The sequence below is a fragment of the Cebus imitator genome, unplaced genomic scaffold (genome assembly GCF_001604975.1).
Source record: "Cebus imitator isolate Cc_AM_T3 unplaced genomic scaffold, Cebus_imitator-1.0 Scaffold0, whole genome shotgun sequence".
Lineage (NCBI taxonomy): Eukaryota > Metazoa > Chordata > Mammalia > Primates > Cebidae > Cebus > Cebus imitator.
Window position 1 is genome coordinate 9,304,251 of NW_016107315.1, and position 19,488 is coordinate 9,323,738.

A 19,488-nucleotide genomic window follows, 5' to 3' on the forward strand; every position below is an offset into this window, starting at 1 on the left:
GGATGGCAGGGTGGGGTAAGAAGCTTAATGTAAGGAGCGGGGAAGCTCCGCTGAGCAAGTAGCAATAATGACGAATGCCGGGGGCGGGGAAGGGCGGGGTGAGGGGGAATCAGCCAAGACAGGCAGGACTTCAAACTTTCTGGGTCTGGGCTTGCACATGGAGGCCTGACACATAGTATACTCACATAATGGAGCACTACACAGCAATGAAAAAGAACTGCTGCTACATACAATACTGGACTATGCTCACCGACATAATGTTCAGTTAAAGAAACCAGAATAAAAAGAATACATATTGTACCATTTATATTAAGTTCAAGAATAGAAGGAAAACTAATCAGTGATGATAATAATCAGAGTAAAGGTTGGGGGTGGGGTAGTTATTGACTAGGAAGGGTCACAGGGAACTTTCTGGAGTACAGGAACAGTTATATTTCTTGATCTGCATGGTGGTTACGGGAGTGTATTCATATGTTTAAAATTTGTTGAAGAATATTAAGATTTGTGCCTTTGACTGCATGAAGTTATACCTTAACAAAACAGTCTTTTAAAGAGTCTTCCTGCTTTAAAAAGATCATTGGATGCTTTACTTTGCAGTCTAGATAAATATTCACCATCTACCCAAACATGACTAGGTTCAGAAAGGAAATCTTAAGCCAGGTGCAGTGACTCACACCTGCAATCCTAGCACTTTGGGAGGACAAGGCAGGTGGATTGCTTGAGCTCAGGAGTTCAAGATCAGCCTGGGCAACATGGTGAAACCCTGTCTCTGCTAAAATACAAAAAATTAGCCAGGTGTGATGGTGCACACTTGTAGTCCCAGCAACTTGGGAGGCTGAGGCACGAGAATTGCTTGAACCCAGGAGGCAGGGATTGCAGTGAGCCAAGATTGCATCAGTGCACTCCAGTCTGGGCAACAGAGCAAGACTCTGTCTCAAAAAACAAATAAACAACAAAAAAGGGGAATCGTAAATACAATCAGTTCCATAAGGGTAATATTTCACTTTTTCATTATATTATTTCACAGTCAGCAACACCTGGTGCCAATGATGTCTCTAGAGATAGCCTTCATGGGCACAAAATAAAAGGTGCAAAGACCACTACATGAGCTCTCTTCGCCCATGTGTTCCCACTTCATGCTCCAGGCCTCTGGGCTGCTGGGAATGCAAGATGCACTTCACCTGGGAGGTCATCAACCTCAATTTTGCCAACAAACTTAAGGGAATGGAAAAGTTCCCCATGGCATCACCACCGTCATAAACAAGAGTGCTCCCAAAACTTAAGTTCTCAAATCTGGTTTTCAGACAAGAACCCTACATATATCTCATTAAATAAGCAGATGCTCTACTTATGTCAAAGGCATCAAATTTTTTTGCTTGAGTCCAAATTTAGTGACCTGATCTATAAGTGGGAAAAAACTGTATGATTGTTCAGAAAGCAGGATGAACATTTCTCTCCGATAAGGTACTATTTTGTGAGCTCATCGTCCTTGCACACCGAAAATGAAGAAAAATAAATATTTTTGACGGAAAAAGATAGCATAGAGAGGTGTTCAGATAATGACGTGATCGACCTAACAGGTTAATAAACCCATCAAAAGCAATTACAATTGACAGAAAGCTGGAAACATTAACGCTGTTGGAAAGCTCAAATGACAGAAGTTCACAAATTCTTAATCATCTCATCTAGGCCTCTCCTCATTACCATTCAGACCACTCACAAAGATCCCATTAAATCAGCTCATAATCATCAGCTTTAAAAAACAAGACTCCTTAAGAGATGTGGCAATGTAAGAAGTGGCGCACGTACACAGGAACAGCAAATGACTAGTGAAAACTGAAACGTTTATCGTAAGCAGAAATAACAGTGCTCTCCTCCGTGAAAAAGAGAAAGAAATCGGACGGGTCTCCTTTAAGTGAAATAGACTGTAAGAATATAAAGACATTGCTGACATCTGTGTTTTAACATTCTATTTATTTAAGGAAAGAAGAGAAAGAAGTGTTTGGAACATAAATATATCCTTCCTTACAGGAAGGTCAGAAATGTGGAAATACGCAGAAGCTGGTGGGAGCAAAAGCCGATTGTGAGACAACGATATCTGGAGAAGTAGCCCTGGTCGGGATGTGGGAAGAGGGCTGCGAAGAAACAGCAGAACCGAGGGAAAGAAAGGGAAGAACCGCAGGTCCACTGCTCATCCGAGCACCTATAAATACGCCAGACTCTTAGCATCCACACACGACACAGAAGGAAGGGGTGAGCTTTACGGCCAGCCTATTGTCTTTGAGCGACAGGGAGGGATTCCCAAACGCACCCGCCGTTCCCGCCCCAGGTCAGTCCCTGCAGCTCGTGCCCAGCAAGAACCTTGCGGGTGGTCACAGGCTGCTATTCTTTCACAGCTGTTTTTGGGGGCAAAGATAGGGTAACGAAGCCGGGCTCCAAACTTACTTTTGCAGCCGGGCGCCATAGCGCCCTCACCCTTCGTTTCCGAGAACAATGCAGCTGATGCCCCCACCTCCTGACTGCGCCGCGCGACCGAATTCCGCCCGCTCAAGATGGCCGCGATTTTGAATTTGGCGCTTGGATCAGACGTTGACGCCCGCGAGGAGGCCGCCATGTTGCCCGGCCTAAGCATCGGGGGCGTGGCCCAGTGACGTCACAGCTAAGTGCCCTCGCCTCTGTATCGTCGCCAATCCGTCGCGGAACTTGTCTTTATCCGGAGCTACCATGAGCAAGCGGAACCAGGTATCTTACGTGCGGCCAACCGAACCAGCGTTCCTGGCTCGCTTCAAGGAACGGGTCGGCTACAGGGAGGGGCCCACCGTAGAGACCAAGGTGAGCTCTCGCCAGTCGTGATACTTTGGAAGCGAGGCCCGCCCGCCACTTCCAATTTCCGCCTCTACTTGGAGGCTGGGTGCTGTCGGGTCCCTCTTTTCACCCGCGCTCGGCCCCAATTCTGGTGGAATCCTACCCCAGGCTGGTTTTCAGGCGACTGCAGCCCCCTACGCTCAGGAAGCTCTGTAGTTTTCAGAGCTCCACTGTGTTCCTGAAAATGACCTGACGGGTAAACCGCCTGGTCCTTGATAGATGATGGTAAAGAAAGATCACTTTTCTGGCTTTTTGTCACTTGTTTGCCTCAAAAGCTGAGTTCGCAGGGTGAGTTGCAGTTACAGCGTCGTCCCGTATTCCAGATAAGGACACAGATGCATCAGAGGAATTACTATCCATGACGGCTATAGCCTCACAAAATGGCTTTGATTTTTTATTTATTTATTTTTGAGACAGGGTCTCGCCGTTACCCAGGCTGGAAACAGCAGGGACTTCCAGAAATACTTGCCTACCTATGAGCTATGCACAGCATAAGAACGAAGTGGAGGTAAATACTTCCAGAGGCTCTAAATCTGGAAGGCAGCTTGATTATGAGTTGGCCAGGGACAGTGGGGCTTAATTGGCAGTACGAATTTGTTCAGAGACAGGAAAAGCAAAGGAGCTAATATATTTATGAATCTCCAAGTACTCAAACCTTGCTAGAGCCTAGATGCCATGAGAGTGGCACGGGATAAAGCTATGGTTATGGGCTGAGGCTAGTTCTTGCAGGGCTTTGTTGCCTTGTTTAGGAGACAAGGAAGACTCTGTGAGAGGTGGAGTAATGAGCGATTGTGTTTGAATAACGTGTGAAAACACATTTTGGTGTGCATACCTTTCAACCCAACAGTTTCACTTTTAGTAACTTAACATTAGAAGTTCTTGCATATAAGTTCCCAGAAGTGAGCAAAAAGAGTGTATGAAGTTTTTTCGTAGTAGAAAAAAATCTGGAAACAAGCAAAGTTTTTATTTACAAAATACTGGTCAAATCATGAGATTACCATATATGTAATTAAATGCAAGGCATTGATTTTTTAAAAATCAAATAATTTTATATGTGTCTTAAAGTACTGTGCAAAGATTTTTTTTAGTTAAGTTGTGAGAGTGGGGCTCTTATGGTGTGTGAGATTTCAAAAATCTGAATCAACCAGCAAAATATTACCATTTGTTACACTTACAGGGAGTGCATGGTTTCTGTTGTGTTATTCTCTGTACCTCATATTTGAAAAATTTCATAAATAAGAAAAAAGCAAGTCACAGTAACATGTACAGTGTTGTTGGTATACAAAAAGTTTTATGAACCTACATAGTTTTATAGACTTGGAAAATAGCTATTAGGATATCTACCAAACTGAAGGTATTAGGAGGGCGAAAAGATGAGCAGAGGTGAGAGAAAGAGATTTACTTGTTGCTTTCTATACTTGGGTGGTGTTTATTTCTTGTCTAAGTCGGAGAAGAAACAGGTGAAAAGTGTTGATGAGAAGCAAACAACTGACATGGCACAGTGCTGGCCTGAGTAGGCTAGGAATGACAACAGTACCCAAAGCAGAGAGACCCTCACACTAGTAACCACAGGCTGGGTCCTGCTGAAATGGAAATGAATCACTAGAAGGCATTTCAGGGTGAGTGGCAGTGAAACCTGTTCCCTTTGGCAAGCTTAGTCTCTTTGCAGTTACCTTAAAATTCATTGCCAATTCATTTACTCAATAAAGATACCCTTCTCACGAAAAACTACAGTTTCTCTTAGAGGCAGTGGTTCTGTTTGTCTAAAAGATCAGTGATCTACACCTTGTATTTGTGTTTTTCCCTAGAAAATCCAGCCTCAGCTCCCAGATGAAGACGGGGATCACAGTGACAAAGAAGATGAACAGCCTCAAGTGGTGGTTTTGAAAAAGGGAGACCTATCACTTGAGGAAGTCATGAAAATTAAAGCAGAAATAAAGGCTGCCAGAGCAGGTAGGTCTGAAAGTAATCTGGTTTTTCTAACAATTTACGGAGCCCAGGGTACAAAATTGTTTATTTTGTTTAGCAGCGTGGTATGTTTCAAGGAGACAGTTCCAGGTTCAGGCTTTAGCTTTGACACTTACCAGATGTATAACCTTGAGCAAGTTATTACATTGCTCAGCCTTAATTTCCTCATCAGTAAAATGGAAGTAATTGTACCCATTGGGTTGTTATAGGATTAAGTGTGAGTTTAAGTAAAGGCATCCTATTTTTTTTTAAATAGATGGTTAGACTTATAAACCACTCAAAAAAGGTCTGTTTCATTACTGTTTGGTATGCTATGTAGTGTATTTTTCATTATTTCTGAACATTTACTACATTGCTTTAGGGGAAAATGTTGTAGTTCCAATCACTTTCAAAACACTTAAAAATATAACCTAATTGTAACTGGGATCTGACAATATTATAGAATACTTTAGCATGTGAGTTTTTATTCAGTAACTGCATGTCTTGAGGGCAATCTAGAAACAAGGGAGAGGATCAGACTGAATCAGATTCAGGGACACCCTTAAATACAATATGAGATTTTTCAAAGACAAAGTAATGAGGAGAGAAGAAAGTTCTTAAAAATCTGTTTTTTGCTCAGATGAAGAACCAGCTTCAGCTGATGGAAGAATTCTATATCGAAAACCAGTCAAGCGTCCTTCGAATGAAAAATGTTCAGGTTTAACAGCAAGCTCAAAAAAGAAGAAGCCACATGAAGATGAAATAAATCAGGACTCAGTCAAAAAGAACTCACAAAAGCAAATAAAAAACAGTAGCCTCCTTTCTTTTGACAATGAAGATGAAAATGAGTAAGTGTAAATAGTTTGAATTTGGTCTACTTTGAAAGCATATGGGGTGGTTTTTTTTTAATAACATTTTTTTCCTGTTATAAAGATACTACAAGTTCCATATGGAAAATTTAGGAAATACAGGAAAAAAATTAATAAACTACATCTATTCATCAATACCCCTCTGACTTAAAATGCCAACTCTATAGAAATTAGCTAGTATTATTTTGTTATTTCCCTTGTATGGGTGTGTATATATGTAAATTATATTTTTAAGCAAAATACTTCTTTGTGTGTAAACAAAATGTTAGAAATACAGTTGTATTGCAAATGTTCTTTGTCCTGCTTCTCACTTGATATTACGTTATGAGTATTCTTTCAGGTCAGTAAATTTCAAAGACCTGACATTAATAGCTACAAAGAATTTCATAAATATCTCATTGTATCTTTTTCATTAACAATAGCTCCACTTTGGGTTGGAGAGATGGTAATGTGCCTAGTTAAAAATACCTCCCCAACTCCTGCTAAGGGTGGCCATGAGACAGCTCTGGCAAGTTAAGAGATAGAAGTGGAATTATGCTTGATAAACCTGCTGGGTTTTTTGATAACAAAAGGACAGACTTGGCAAGCATGAGCCTTTGCTCTTATCTCTTCATCCTACTTTGAGTAGGAAGATAAAACCTGAGTACCAGAGCCATTTTTAGGCATAAGGAAGGCAGCTACATGCTTCGGGTCATGTTAGTGAAAAGACTCAGAGCTTAACTCCTTGCTGACAGACCTCAAGGAGCTGCTAACACCAGCTTGAATTGCTGACCTCTGACTTCTTGATTCATGAGAAGAATAAACACTGTGCTTAATTAGGCCTCTGTCAGATTTCTCTTACATGCAGCCAAATGCTGTCCTAAGTAATACAGTAAATAACTGGTCAAACTGTTACTGGTGGAGGGTGTCCAGGTTCTTGGCATTTTGGACAAAGAATTGGACAAAATGCACAAACAAAGCAATGAAAAAAAGCACAGATATATTGAAATGAACGTATGCTCCACAGAGTGCAGGCTCAAGCAAGTGGCTCAAGAGCACTGGTTACAGAATTTTCTGGGGTTTAAATACCCTCTAGAGGTTTGCCATTGGTTAGTTGGTGTATACCCTATGTAAATGAAGTAGTGGCCCAAGACCTGTCTGAGTGGTTGCAGAAAGTGACCACTCAGAGGCTGAAGTGAAGTTACAAAGTTATACTCCTGTGTAAATGAAGACTTGGCCCACAACCAGTCTGATTGGTTGCAGGAGGGGACCAATCAGAGGTACTTTCATTTTTCATCTGCAACACAAAAAAGGCGAGGGGATTGCAAAGGGAGTAGCCTCTGATCCTTTTGTTTCTTAGGTTTGGAGAGGTAGGGCTTTCCTTTTGATTGACTTCTAGGAAGTCAACACAAATTGGCCTTAGTCCCTGCCTCCAGACCTTATTCTCCTGCCTCATTTTTCCTCTGAGAGATACGATCCTCTTAAATCTTTATGGGAGGCCAAGAGACAGGGTCTTTCTTCTGTAACTGCTCCATGCTAACTTGGGAAACAGTCCCTACCTATTGGAGATGACATAACTGTCACCCTGCTCTATCTAGTGGAGACAGGGTAGCTTCTTGATGGCTGGTGGTGTCTTCACCTGAAACTGGCTAGAAATCTTGCCGCTTGATCGTCTAACGCAGTGGTCTCTAGGCAAAAGGTAATGGACTTGGTTAAAAGATTTAACAAACATGGTCCAAAAACCAAGGCAAGTATAATCATTAATAATGGGCTGGCCAAGGGAAGGAGCCATGAAACCCAACTTAGTGCCCTTCAGGTGCCCCATGACCCGGACTGCTGTTGTCATATTTTGGAGGCCCAGTCAACTAGTTTTCAGGTGGCATTCCTTATTAATCCTGATTGGTTGACATCAAAACAGCATTCTTTTAGGAAAAAGACGTAAGCCACCTTTTTCAGCAGTTAGGAGATGTAATCCCCGTCGATTTTGCAAAGCAACCACTGCCAAGGAGTCCATCTGATTTTATAAGGTGACGATACTTTGGGCAGTGTCATCCAAGCTTTCCATAAAATCCTTGTACAAGTATTGGTAATAGGATAGGGAAGTTGCAATCCCTCTAACTCCCATTCCTACCCCTGCTTTTACTCCCAACCCTTGTGTCTGGTGGTTGCGGTTAAAGGTACAATAAGGGATTGGTTGTTGGGAGCTATATTAATTTTGGGACATACAATACTTCTGTCTCTAGTCTGCCACTTCCACCAAAGACAAATCACAGTAGAACCCATCTAACTTCAAAATAAGCTTCAGTCCCATATACTTGGCCTGATTACCCACACAAAGTACAACAAGAATAATTGTCCATATAGACGCTCCTAGATTGGCTTTGCTGGAACATTTCACAAGGCCATTTCGGTCAAAGTCCTGAGAAAGTAACTGGTTTCTTCAATTGTGTCCTATTTATTACAAAAGAAAACGTGGTTACTAACTTGATACAAATACATTACCAAGATTTAAGAATATTCATAGTTTACAAATTCTGGAGAAATTAGAAATACGACGCAAATTCTATTTGTTTACAAAAGTGTACTCAATACACTTATAGTTCAAGGCTATAAATAGCTCAAAAGAAAAAGATACTCAGACTCTGAAAAAAAGAAAAGAATTAGCACTATTTCAAACAACAAAAGCCATACATACAAATTATTTCTGTCGTCCATTAGTTCATTTCAGCCTATGTAGTTAACTCCTGCTCTACTTCATATTCATCTTTGTGAACACCTCAGCCTTTCAATTAGTGCCTTGGAAGTTTTCTGTCTAATCTAATGGTACACTCCAAAGTTACCAGAAACCTGCATTCAAGAGTTCTTTTCAGGAACTCCTCCAAAGAAATAAGCCTTGGACTGTAACTGATTGATTACAAGTCACTTTTTTTTTTTTGAGAAGGATCAAAGCAAAACATCAATTATGAATGACAAAAGTCTTAAGACATCCATATAAAGACACGGTTAACAAGTTCGGTTATTTCTGTGGCGTATAACAACTTAACATAATCATAATTATTGCAGGTATTAAGACATATCAGAATTTTAGAAATTTCATCAATCTTCGAACACATGTTAACAACAAATCTATATCAATATAACTCAAAGGAAGCTAAACACCACCTCAGACTTGACAATCTTTCCTGTGTAATTCTAACATTACAAATAAGCCTAATATGTCACTTGGACTTCAGGGTGCCTAAAATCCAAAAAGTTAGTTTAAGGTCAAAAAGACTGAATTTAGAACTTGAAGTTTTATCATTGGAAAGTCTGTGAGATTTCAAAGATTTCATATACTCGATACTACAAAATAGGATCATAAGTTAATATAAAATTGTCATTTAGGTAAACGGTTATATTTCTAGTAAAAAAAAATTGTCATTTAGGTAGCCAAAATTATAATGCAAAAACATTTACTCTTTGATAGAGAGAAAACTCAGTTAACCTAACACTTAAGAAAGACAGCATGAGGCCAACTAAATCTGTCTGTTCCCCTCCATTTTCTCCCTGCAGTTTACTCAAAAGGTAAACAAAATATTTTATCTCTTAATACTACACAAACATTTTGTTCAAGAGAGAAAACCAGAGCTTACCTTTGTATGGTATATTATTAATGTGAATGCTAATTTTAATAAAACCTTACAAACAAATCTATCTAGTTTGGATTACTTTGACCATAAGGTAAGATTTCCATAAATTTTTTATAACATTTTACAATTTTCTTCTAAACAGCAGAACAATGCTCCAAGAAAACCCTGCTATTGTAATACATGGGCCCAGATACTGGTCTTGCATCAGTGCTCTTTTTATGTTAATGTTTAATTTATAGAAAATCCCTGAACTAATCTTATCTCTCAAAATTACCCCTCACAGTCTCATGTGCCTACCTCTTCTGGTGCAGTCCCTGGGCCTAGGGGGATTGAATAGTTTAATTTTTAGACTTACGACTCACAAAAGCATTTTGAGTGTCACCTTCTCCCAGGTTTGAAAACAAGGCTTTGACTGGTGTCAATGCTTAAAATTTAGCAGGGATTGGTGCACAAGCATTGGTTAACAGGATTCTTAACACTATATAGGGTCTCATCGTTTTCTCTAACATGTTACAAATTAAAACGCTGTGATTTGGTGTTTAGGAATTACTGCCTGCTGTATTAAAGTAGTTAGGTTACTCATTGCATATGTCTACTTGCTATTAGTGACAGAACTGTGACCAAAAGCATCAAAAATATAAGTCCTGTGACAAACTCATCAAAGTAAGACAACTAACTTTTCATCCTTAAAAAATGATAAGCACAAGTATCAGTTTTGGAAATTCAATATGAGAAATAATCTCTTTACGTTTAAATATTGTGCAACAAAACAAAGACAAAGTAAAAACAAGCACCAGTTTATTTGCACAGTTTCTTTAAAAAGCACACCATCACACAATTCCAAGATTGTTTTCTAGAGACACTGACAGCTGATTAGGTAACTTTCACCACCAAAATTTTCAGACTATTGTACCACCTGCACATATTTTGTTTTCAAGTACACACATGAAGTCCCATCAGTGATGGACAGCTTGAGATCAAAAATCACTACAGGCTGGGTGCGGTGGCTCACACCTGTAATTCCAGCACTTTGGGAGGCCGAGGTGGACAGATCACAAGGTCAAGAGATTGAAACCATCCTGGCCAACATGGTGAAACCCCGTCTCTACTGAAAAAAAAAATACAAAAATTAGCTGGGCATGGTGGTGCACACCTGTAATCCCAGCTACTCAGGAGGCTGAGGCAGGAGAATTGCTTGAACCCGGGAGGCAGAGGTTGCAGTGAGCCAAGATTGCGCCACTGCACTCCAGGCTGGCACCTGGCGACAGAGCAAGACTCTATCTTAAAAAAAAAAAATCACTACAAAGTCTCACCTTTTTAAAAATTACTACTTAATCCAAGTGAATGTCACTCTAATTTAAAGAGTAGTAAACACAAATAAATTAGCTTGAGAGAAAATTCTAATCAATTTCCTTACTGGTAAAGCCAGTGTTTCCTGAACATTAAAATTAAAACTGTACCCATTGCACTTTTTCTTCATGAAAGGAAAATATCTGAAACCAACCCAAAGTATTGATTCAATTGAGTCATCCTGAAAAGCACCACGCAAACATTTTTATTCTCACCTACTTTTTCCAAATAACAGAGTATATAATGTACTCTTTCTGTTCAGAACTTGTCATTTATTATTATTATTTTTTGCCAGAAACCTTAAAGCTCTTGTAGTTTTCTAGATCATTAGAGGTAAACAAAACCAACCAAATTTTAAATGGCTTGTGTCCTCTTGTCAAATTTTGGAGGCTAGACCAAAGTAGCTTAGTAACTTTAGATAAATAGAACAAATCGTAGAACCAAATAAAAGCTTTCCATTAGAAACAAAAACATCAATAGTTTTATATAAATGCAAACATAAGCAAAATCCACGGAACAAACAGCAAACATGCAATCAGAAGCAAAAACAAACAGAAACCAACCCTAGATTTTTCCTACTCAGTCCAACCAGGAGGCTATAGCATCACCCAGGGCCGTAAAATAACTCATGATTAATATTTTCTTCCGGATACACAATTCAGTATCCTTATGTCCACCAATATCACCATACATCCTATGCAATCAAATTCACTAACCAGTAGTTACTCCAGTGCCAGCACTATCCATGCGAAACAGTAAACATAGTGTGAAGCAATGTAACCATGTATGTGAAATTTGGCCCCACACGAAATCTAGCTTCATGTATAACTATATTAAAAAAGAATTGCTAAACTGCCAATGCATTTCTTTACAAAATTTCTTATTTTACTTCAATCAAGACTAAGTTTTAGCTATGAAAATGTTAATTAGCCAAATTTTTCCAATTATCTATCAGGTTTTAAGAATATTTTACACCTAAACTATTTCAGCTTCCTATTTTCTGTATATGTGCATGAAGACAGACACGAAGGAAAAAAACAGGAAAAATTACATATGACTTACACAGATTATCCATGACATGCCTGTGCTTTCTGTTCAGTCCCAGATTTTCTTTTTCTTTAAATAACCAGTCATTTTACTTTTGGCCAAAAAAACTTTGCCATACAAGATTCTTTCTCATACAAAATTACTAAGTTTTCTTTATAACCCTCCTTACCAAAAATACAACTTCATATACATAACTTTTTCCACATCGTTCTCCCCTACTTAGTGGTTCCTTTCTACATTGTTTCATAAATGACCATTTCAAATCTGTAATTTGAACTAACTTTGGGTAAGTTCTGAATTAGACAATTTTTTTCCTTTTCTCTAATAACACAAATTTTTGGCACATTTTATATACATAATTATGTGTTAACTAGAATTCTTTTCCTTAGTGACCTTAAATTTTAGTGAAACCCTAAAAAGCAAGAAATCCTGAACTATCTGATAAGAGCATTTTATAGATAAGAATGATTCCACAATTTTTAGAAGCATTTCCCCATAACACAACCCTTTCATTTACATAGGGTGTACATCAAGTAACCAATTGTTTAAATGCCCTGTAGAGGTTTCCCATTGGCTACTTGATCTACACCCTATGTAGATGAAGTAGTAGCCCATGAACAGTCTGATTGCAGAATGATTGCTGAAAGGGACCAGTCAGAGGCTGAAGTAAAGTTACAAAGTTATGCTCCTATGCAAATCAAGACTTGGCCCACAACCAGTCTAATTGGTTGCAGGAAGGGACCAATTAGAGATACTTTCATTTTTCATCTGCGGTGCAGAAAAGGTGGGGCATTGCAAAGGGCGTGGCATCTGATCCTTTTGTTACTTCTTAATTGGAAATGACCCAGATATTCAGTGAGCATCAAAAATAATTTTGACATTTAACCATTTAGATTACTTCTGAAAACTGAGATATTAGACACCATCATTTAAAGTGAGTCATTTCCTTGTTAACCATTTCATAATATGTGAATATTAGGTGTTCACCAAAATAAGAACCTTAACTACATAGGCATTTTTACCAATAACTCAGAAGATTCAGCTGTTTTCACTAAACCAATAAGAGTTATTCCAATAAAAAATCTGCAGAAAGAACATTTTGTTTTGGCTAGGTTTGTAGTTTTATAACCTTCTATGCCAAACACACCTCAAAATATCTAGCAGAGGCAAATGTAAAACCTAGACAAAAATATATGCTGACAATTCTAAAGGCATTTCTATTTTTATTTTACCAATAATTTTAAAGCCTGCTTGTTTAGTAAAGTTATACTTAAGTCAAATGAACTTGAAAATTGCTTAGACTTATTTACTTAATTTATGAGTACTCTTATAAGCCAATTTGGCAGACATAAGTGTACATACATATAAACACATGTACACATGTATACACAGAAACAAAGATCCAATAGCTTTTACCTTATAACTCAAGCCATGAGATAGTAATACAAACTCACCAGTTTTACATGGTTACACTTTGTTTGCCACAATAGGTAATCCAATGGAGGCTGTGAGCCAAAATTTTGGGTAAATCGGTTTTCATGGCTTTTTGATTTTTAAAGGCCAAACCTCCCCCAGATTCCAAAGAACACCAGGGCCAAAGAGCACCAAAGGAGAAAGTCACATACAGCCAGGTCCAACCCTGCTTAAAACAGCAGCATAAAAGCCCAGATACATGCAACTCCATCCCACTTTCCCATTCAACAGGAAACTCCAGATTCCAAACAATACTGGGGCCAAACAGTATTGCAACTGCAAGAGAAAATTCTAAGGAGGGCTTAGTACGAGACCTCAGAATCTCTGCAAAGGGCATCCCTTTGGAGAGGTCAAAATCTGGAGTTGGATTCTCTGGGGAGTCCCCCTTGGGGGCTCAGTCTTAGAGTGTCAGCCGTCTCTGACCTTAGGTGGTACCAGTGCTGCTTTGTATGTTTTCCCTCCAGAAGTGATGGCCTGCTGTGAGCTTTCCTTCTGTCCCTGATGAAGGCCTCAACTTCTAGCATTTTTTTTATAGGAAGTGAAGATATTTTATTCATTTCTGACTTAATATTTCAACGGACCTTATTCTATTTAAGTAACCAATCTTAAGGAGTCCAAGAGTCATCCTTACATAATATTTTACAACACTAAAGAAATGTATTCTTTTTTTTTTTCAAGTTTCTATTTATTTATTTATTTTGAAAGATGATGAAATATTTATTATACTTTAATTTCTGGGACACATGTACAGATCGTGCAGGTTTGTTACATAGGTATAAACGTGCCATGGTGGTGGTTTGTTGCATCCATTGCCCTGTCATCTACATTAGGTATTTCTCCTAACGCTATCCCTCCCCAATCCCCCCACCCCCTACTATTCCTCCCCTAGCCCCCCACCCTCCAGGCCTCAGTGTGTGATGTTCCCCTCCCTGTGTCTGTGTGTTCTCATTGTTCAACTCCCACTTATGAGTGAGAATATGCAGTGTCTGGTTTTCTGTTCTTGTGTCAGTTTGCTGAGAATGATGGTTTCCAGCTTCATCTATGTCCCTGTAAAGGACATGAACTCATCCTTTTTTATGGCTGCATAGTATTCCATGGTGTATATGTGCCACATTTTCATTATCCAGTCTGATGGGCATTTGAGTTGGTTTCATGTCTTTGCTATTGTGAACAGTGCCGCACTAAACATACATGTGCATGTGTCTTTATAATAGAATCATTTATAATCCTCGGGGTATATACCCAGTAATGGGATTGCTAGGTCAAATGGTATTTCTATTTCTAGATCCTTGAGGAATCACCACACTGTCTTCCACAATTGTGGGCCCAGATGGCCAGGGGCAGACATATGTTCTCTCTACTATTACTAATTAAACAAATGTAAGTTTGCTTTGCTTATTAGCTTGTAAAGTTTGCAGTACACTGAAGTTTATACCCTGAAATAAATAATAGTAAATGAAAAGCACAGAACAAAAGAGAACAGCTTGTAGCTTATAAAAGCATGAGTAAAAGCGGTAATGGGAAGCCTAAAGTTAGACCATCTGAGGGCACCCCATTAACCGTGGCACATCCACAGTGTGGTTGCAAGGCAGGAAAACACTGCCTTGTTCCCAAGAACTCCTTTCCAACATGGGGTCTGCACAGGGGTCTCGTAAAGAGGGTTTGTGTAAGCACCCAGGAAAGGTCAGCAACCTCTGCTCACAAGATCCGGGAGGGTCTTTGCAGATGGGAGCTGTCAAGGCAGGAAGGCCTTGGGGGCGGAGATAGCAGAACACCTCCTGCTCTGCCTGTGTTCTCAGAATATGGGGTAATCTTGGTTGCCCTATGTCCACAGTGCTCAGGAGGTAAAAGCCCTTGATGCATTGTGTGTGATCAGACCTGGTGGTGCACCACCCGATATGTTCTGGTGCAGCTGCAGATCAATAATGATAAGTGGTAAAACTTGGTGTACTAGATTAGCTCTCTTAGAAGAACCACCTGTTTGATTGTATTCTAATGATGTATGCTTTGCCCCCTGGCTATCTTGCCCCACAATAGTTTCAAGGCCTCCTCCAATAACCCCCCTGCTGTCCACCCCTCAATGAGTGTGTGCACCTAATAAAAACCTGTGGAAACCAGAACTCAGCGCCAATGTGGTTCTTGCACTTTATATTGGTCCCCTGGACCCACACTGTAACTCTATTTCTGTGTCTTTGTCTTTATTTCCTTTCTCAATCTCTCATCACTGCTGGGGCTCAGGGCACCCACGAACAGGGTTGGGGCTGGTACCCAACACACAATGGTTGAATTAATTTATACTCCCACTAACAGTGTAAAAGCATTCCTATTTCTCCACATCCTCTCCAGCATCTGTTGTCTCCTGATTTTTTAATGATCACCATTCTAACTCATGTGAGGTGATATTTCAGTGTGGTTTTGATTTGCATTTCTCTAATGTCCAGTGATGATGAGCTTTTTTTCATATGTTTGTTGGCTGCATAAATGTCTTCTTTTGAAAAGTGTCTGTTCATATCCTTTGCCCACTTTTTAATGGGGTTGTTTTTTTCTTGTAAATTTGTTTAAGTTCTCCGTAGATTCTGGATAGTAGCCTTTTGTCAGATGGGTAGATTGCAAAAAAATTTTTCCATTCTGTTGGTTGCCGGTTCACTCTATTGATAGTTTCTTTTGCTGTGCAGAAGCTCTTAAGTTTAATTAGATCCCGTTTGTCTATTTCGGCTTCTGTTGTTGTTGCTCTTGGTGTTTTAGTCATGAAGTCCTTGCCCATGCCTATGTCCTGAATGGTATTGCCTAGGTTTTCTTCTACAGTTTTTATAGTGTTAGGCCTCAGGTTTAAATCTTTAATCCATCTAGAGTTAATTTTTGTATATGGTGTATGGAAGGCATCCAGTTTCAGCTTTCTGCATATGGCTATCCAGTATTCCCAACACCATTTATTAAATAGGGAATCCTTTCCCCATTGTGTGTTTTTGTCAGATTTGTCAAAGATCAGATGGTTGTAGTTGTGTGGCATCCTTCTGAGGCCTCTGTTCTGTTCCATTGGTCTATATCTCTGTTTTGGTACCAGTAACATGCTGTTTTGATTAATGTAACCTTGTAATATAGTTTGAAGTCAGGAGCGTGATGCATCTAGCTTGGTTTTTTTTGCTTACTGCCGACTTTGGAAACCTTCATCTTTGCATAAAACCTCTATTTTGTCTACAGACTCAGAAATTTCTGCCCAGAAGTCATTAACAACTGCATTCAATTTATGTAGTGCAAATTCTTTAGGCTGTGGTTCATCTTCATACAGAAGAGAAATAATTCCAGTGGCCGAGGTAATCATGGCTGTGCCCTTCACTCGCCTGTTGGCTCACTCACCATTCCAGCCACGCTGTGTATCTGTCAGCTCAGGGCTCACTCTCTCCACTGCACCTCCTCACTCCCCAGGTGCGCTGCTCCGACTCTAGCATTTTTATAATTTGATAAGGCCATGCTTTCCCATGCTTCCCATTCCACTAGAGTGATAGCCATGAACTTTAATGATAGGAACTGGAGGCTGGTGAGGGTTTTTTTTTGTCCTTAGCCAGTAGAATAGATCAAATAGGAGAAAAGAGGTCAAAACACCTAAAAGACATTATCTTTTACCACTATAGATTAATTCTATAGAATAACTTAATAACTTAGCATAAGAAAAGAAGGTTTAAATCACCTGTAACACGGGTAAGTTTGCCCTGGATGAGCTGCTGCTGCCAACTGGATCACACGTAGGGATCAGGGACTATACCTGGAAAAGATAGAAAATAATCCTTCCCAATTCTGGGCAGGGCAGCTATCCCATTCACTCATTGGCCTTCAGGTAACACTGGAGAGTGTCCCCAGCCAGTTGCTCTCAATTACCAACGAGCTACTAGGTAATGGCCACTGAAAGACTGAAAAAGGGAAATGACTCAGGTCCCTCACCTGAACCAGGCAGTGGTGGTCAGGCACTTCCACATGGAAGCCTTTCAGTTTCACTGCAGGGCCAGAAACCTGCAGTTGCCTCTGTGCTTGGGTGCTGTCCACTGAGGGCTGAGAGTTGGAAAGAGAAAAAGAAAGGGAAGAGAAAAGTGTTCCTGTATGTAACAGAGAGGGAAAGAGAAAAAGAGAAGAAAAATAAATCCCAAACTTTGGGCTTGTTACCTGGCTGGCTCACCAAAATATGTCACCAGTGGAGGATGTCTAAGTTCTTGGCATTTTGAACAAAGCATTTGATAAAATGCACAAAACAATGAAAGAAAAGCACAGATTTATTGAAATGAAAGTTCACTCCACAGTGAGAGCAGGCTTGGGCAAATACCTCAAGAGGTGCTGGTTACAGAGTTTTCTGGGGTTTAAATACCCTGTAGAGGTTTCCCATTGGTTACTTGACCTTACACCCTATGTAAATGAAGTAGTGGCCAATTACCAGTCAGATTGTTTGCAGAAAGGCAGAGGCCAAAGTTACAAAGTTATGCTCCTATGCAAATGAAAACTTGGCCCATAACCAGTCTGACTGGTTGCAGGAGGGGACCAGTCGGAGGTACTTTCATTTTCCATCTGCAGTGCAGAAAAGGTAGGGTGTTGCAAAGGGAGTAGCATCTGATTCTTTTGTCACTTGGATGTGGAGAGGTGGGTTTTCCTTTTGCTTCAGTTCTAGGAAATTAGCATGAATCGGCTTTAGGTTCCCTGCCTCCAGAGTCTATTCTCCTACCTCAAAGCTTGCTTATATTGACATCTCTGAGTGTATTTCTCTGGTGTTTCTGATGATTTCCTTAGAATGAATTGCTGGAAAGAGAATTCTTGGATCAAAATATTTGACTATTTTTACAGCTACTGATGTTTACTTTCAAACTACTTTCTAGAGTGGTTTTTATCATTTTATTCGTTTACCATCTCTATACAAGTTCACTTCACCTCATCCATGATTAATGGTGCACCAGCCTTGTGTTGGCACCATGCTTTTAATTTATGTCAGTATGATGTTTTGAAATGTTGTTTCATAAATTTAATTGGCATTTTCTTTATCTACCAGGGTGTCTCAACTGTTTTTCATACATTTACACTATTTTATATATTTTTAAAAATTTTTTTAAATTAATTTTTTCCATTAGTATGGTCATATTTTTCCTACTAATTTGTAAGTTATGTAATTTATCAATCTTTTGTTGTTCTGTTTCCCAACCTCTATATCAGATAAAGAATCACCCAGGCCAGGCACAGTGCCTCATGCTTGTAATCCCCGCACTTTGGGAAGCCAAGATAGGAGAATTGCTTGAAGCCAGGAGCTTAAAATCAGCCTGGGCAACAAAGCAATAACCCCATCTCTGAAAGGAAAAAAAAAATAGCCTGGTGTAGAGGCATGCACCTGTAGTCCCAGCCGCTCAGGAAGCTGAGCAGGATGGCTTGGGCCCAGGAGTTCAAAGCTGCAGTGAGCTATGATCGCACCACTGTACTCCAGCCTGGCCACAGAGCAAGAACTGTCTCTAAATTAAAAAAAAAAAAAAATTACCCATATTCTCTACCCACATTCTTTGGTTTTTAAATTCATTTTAAGTTTTGTTCTATCTGGAATTTGAGTGTATATTTTTTTCCCAAATAATCAATTGTCCTAGAACTATGTGTTTCTCATTTACTCGAAAGGGTGTCTGTGTAGAGATTTCCCCAGGTGTTGGGAGAGGGAAGGGAGGGAAGCACTGTAAACTCTGAGCCTTTCCAGGTGATTCCTCAAGACCCTGTTTAATCCTAACAATTTTCCTTATTAGTAAAATCAGACTAAACTGGGGGCTTGTTAAGATCCTTACCAGCCACATCCATCTGAAATTATGAATTTCAAAGTATCTTACAAATTTGATGCCACATTTATCTTTCTTAGGTTTTAAGTACCTGTAAAGAACACTCAAAAGTGATATATGTGGGTGAGCTAGGGAGACCTGAAATAGGCTTTCTCTAAATTACTCAAAGTAATCTTCAAGCCATTCTGCAATACTGTCTTTAATGTATACTCACTTGTTATATAAGCCAGGGTTTTTTTTTCTCCTAATTTGTATCATTGCTGTATGTGTTATTGTACCAAACTACACTGTTTTAATTACTGTAAATTTTAATATGTCTTAGTATCTGGATGTGGGAATTTTGAGAGCAGAGACTTTGTGTTTTTCACCACTGTATCCTCAATACCAGAAGAGTATCTGGCATTCTAAGTGCACAATAAATATAGTTAAAATGAATGAGAGTGTTGTCTCTAATTTCCTTTTATAGACCAGTAGGTCTCATGTGTAGACTCTGTACCACCAGCAGCAGAACCCCCTAGAAACCTAAAAATTAAATTCTTG

The 19,488-nt window shown here is 39.5% G+C and overlaps 2 protein-coding genes across 4 annotated transcripts in view; one reads left to right on the forward strand and one right to left on the reverse strand.

Annotated features, from left to right (window-relative positions):
* Positions 1-2,622, reverse strand: part of KIF15 (kinesin family member 15) — an 82,420-nt gene extending 79,798 nt beyond the window's left edge. For both annotated transcript variants that reach the window (XM_017522149.2, XM_017522160.2), the window contains exon 1: positions 2,446-2,622. In XM_017522149.2, the coding sequence (XP_017377638.2) occupies positions 2,446-2,614 (169 nt within the window). In that variant the 5' untranslated portion in view covers positions 2,615-2,622. The remainder of the gene's footprint in view (positions 1-2,445) is intronic.
* A 23-nt stretch (positions 2,623-2,645) lies between these two features.
* KIAA1143 (KIAA1143 ortholog) lies at positions 2,646-18,389 on the forward strand. Of its 2 annotated transcripts, XM_037732378.1 has the most exons (4): positions 2,646-2,832; positions 4,674-4,818; positions 5,453-5,660; positions 18,350-18,389. In XM_037732378.1, the coding sequence occupies exons 1-4, from the start codon at positions 2,725-2,727 to the stop codon at positions 18,351-18,353; spliced, it is 465 nt and encodes a 154-aa protein (XP_037588306.1). In that variant the 5' UTR covers positions 2,646-2,724; the 3' UTR covers positions 18,354-18,389. The 2 variants fall into 2 exon arrangements, with proteins under 2 accessions (XP_037588306.1, XP_017377670.1); XM_017522181.2 differs by lacking the exon at positions 18,350-18,389 and having other exon boundaries at positions 5,453-9,353.
* The last annotated feature ends 1,099 nt before the right edge of the window (positions 18,390-19,488 follow it).

What these genes read in the sequence shown, in the direction of transcription:
- KIAA1143 (XM_037732378.1), top strand. Translation starts at nt 2,725, where the DNA reads ATGAGCAAGCGGAACCAGGTATCTTACGTGCGGCCAACCGAACCAGCG. An exon ending in GGCCCACCGTAGAGACCAAG is followed by an intron (nt 2,833 to 4,673) that starts GTGAGCTCTCGC and finishes GTTTTTCCCTAG; the next exon opens with AAAATCCAGCCTCAGCTCCC. An exon ending in AATAAAGGCTGCCAGAGCAG is followed by an intron (nt 4,819 to 5,452) that starts GTAGGTCTGAAA and finishes TTTTTTGCTCAG; the next exon opens with ATGAAGAACCAGCTTCAGCT.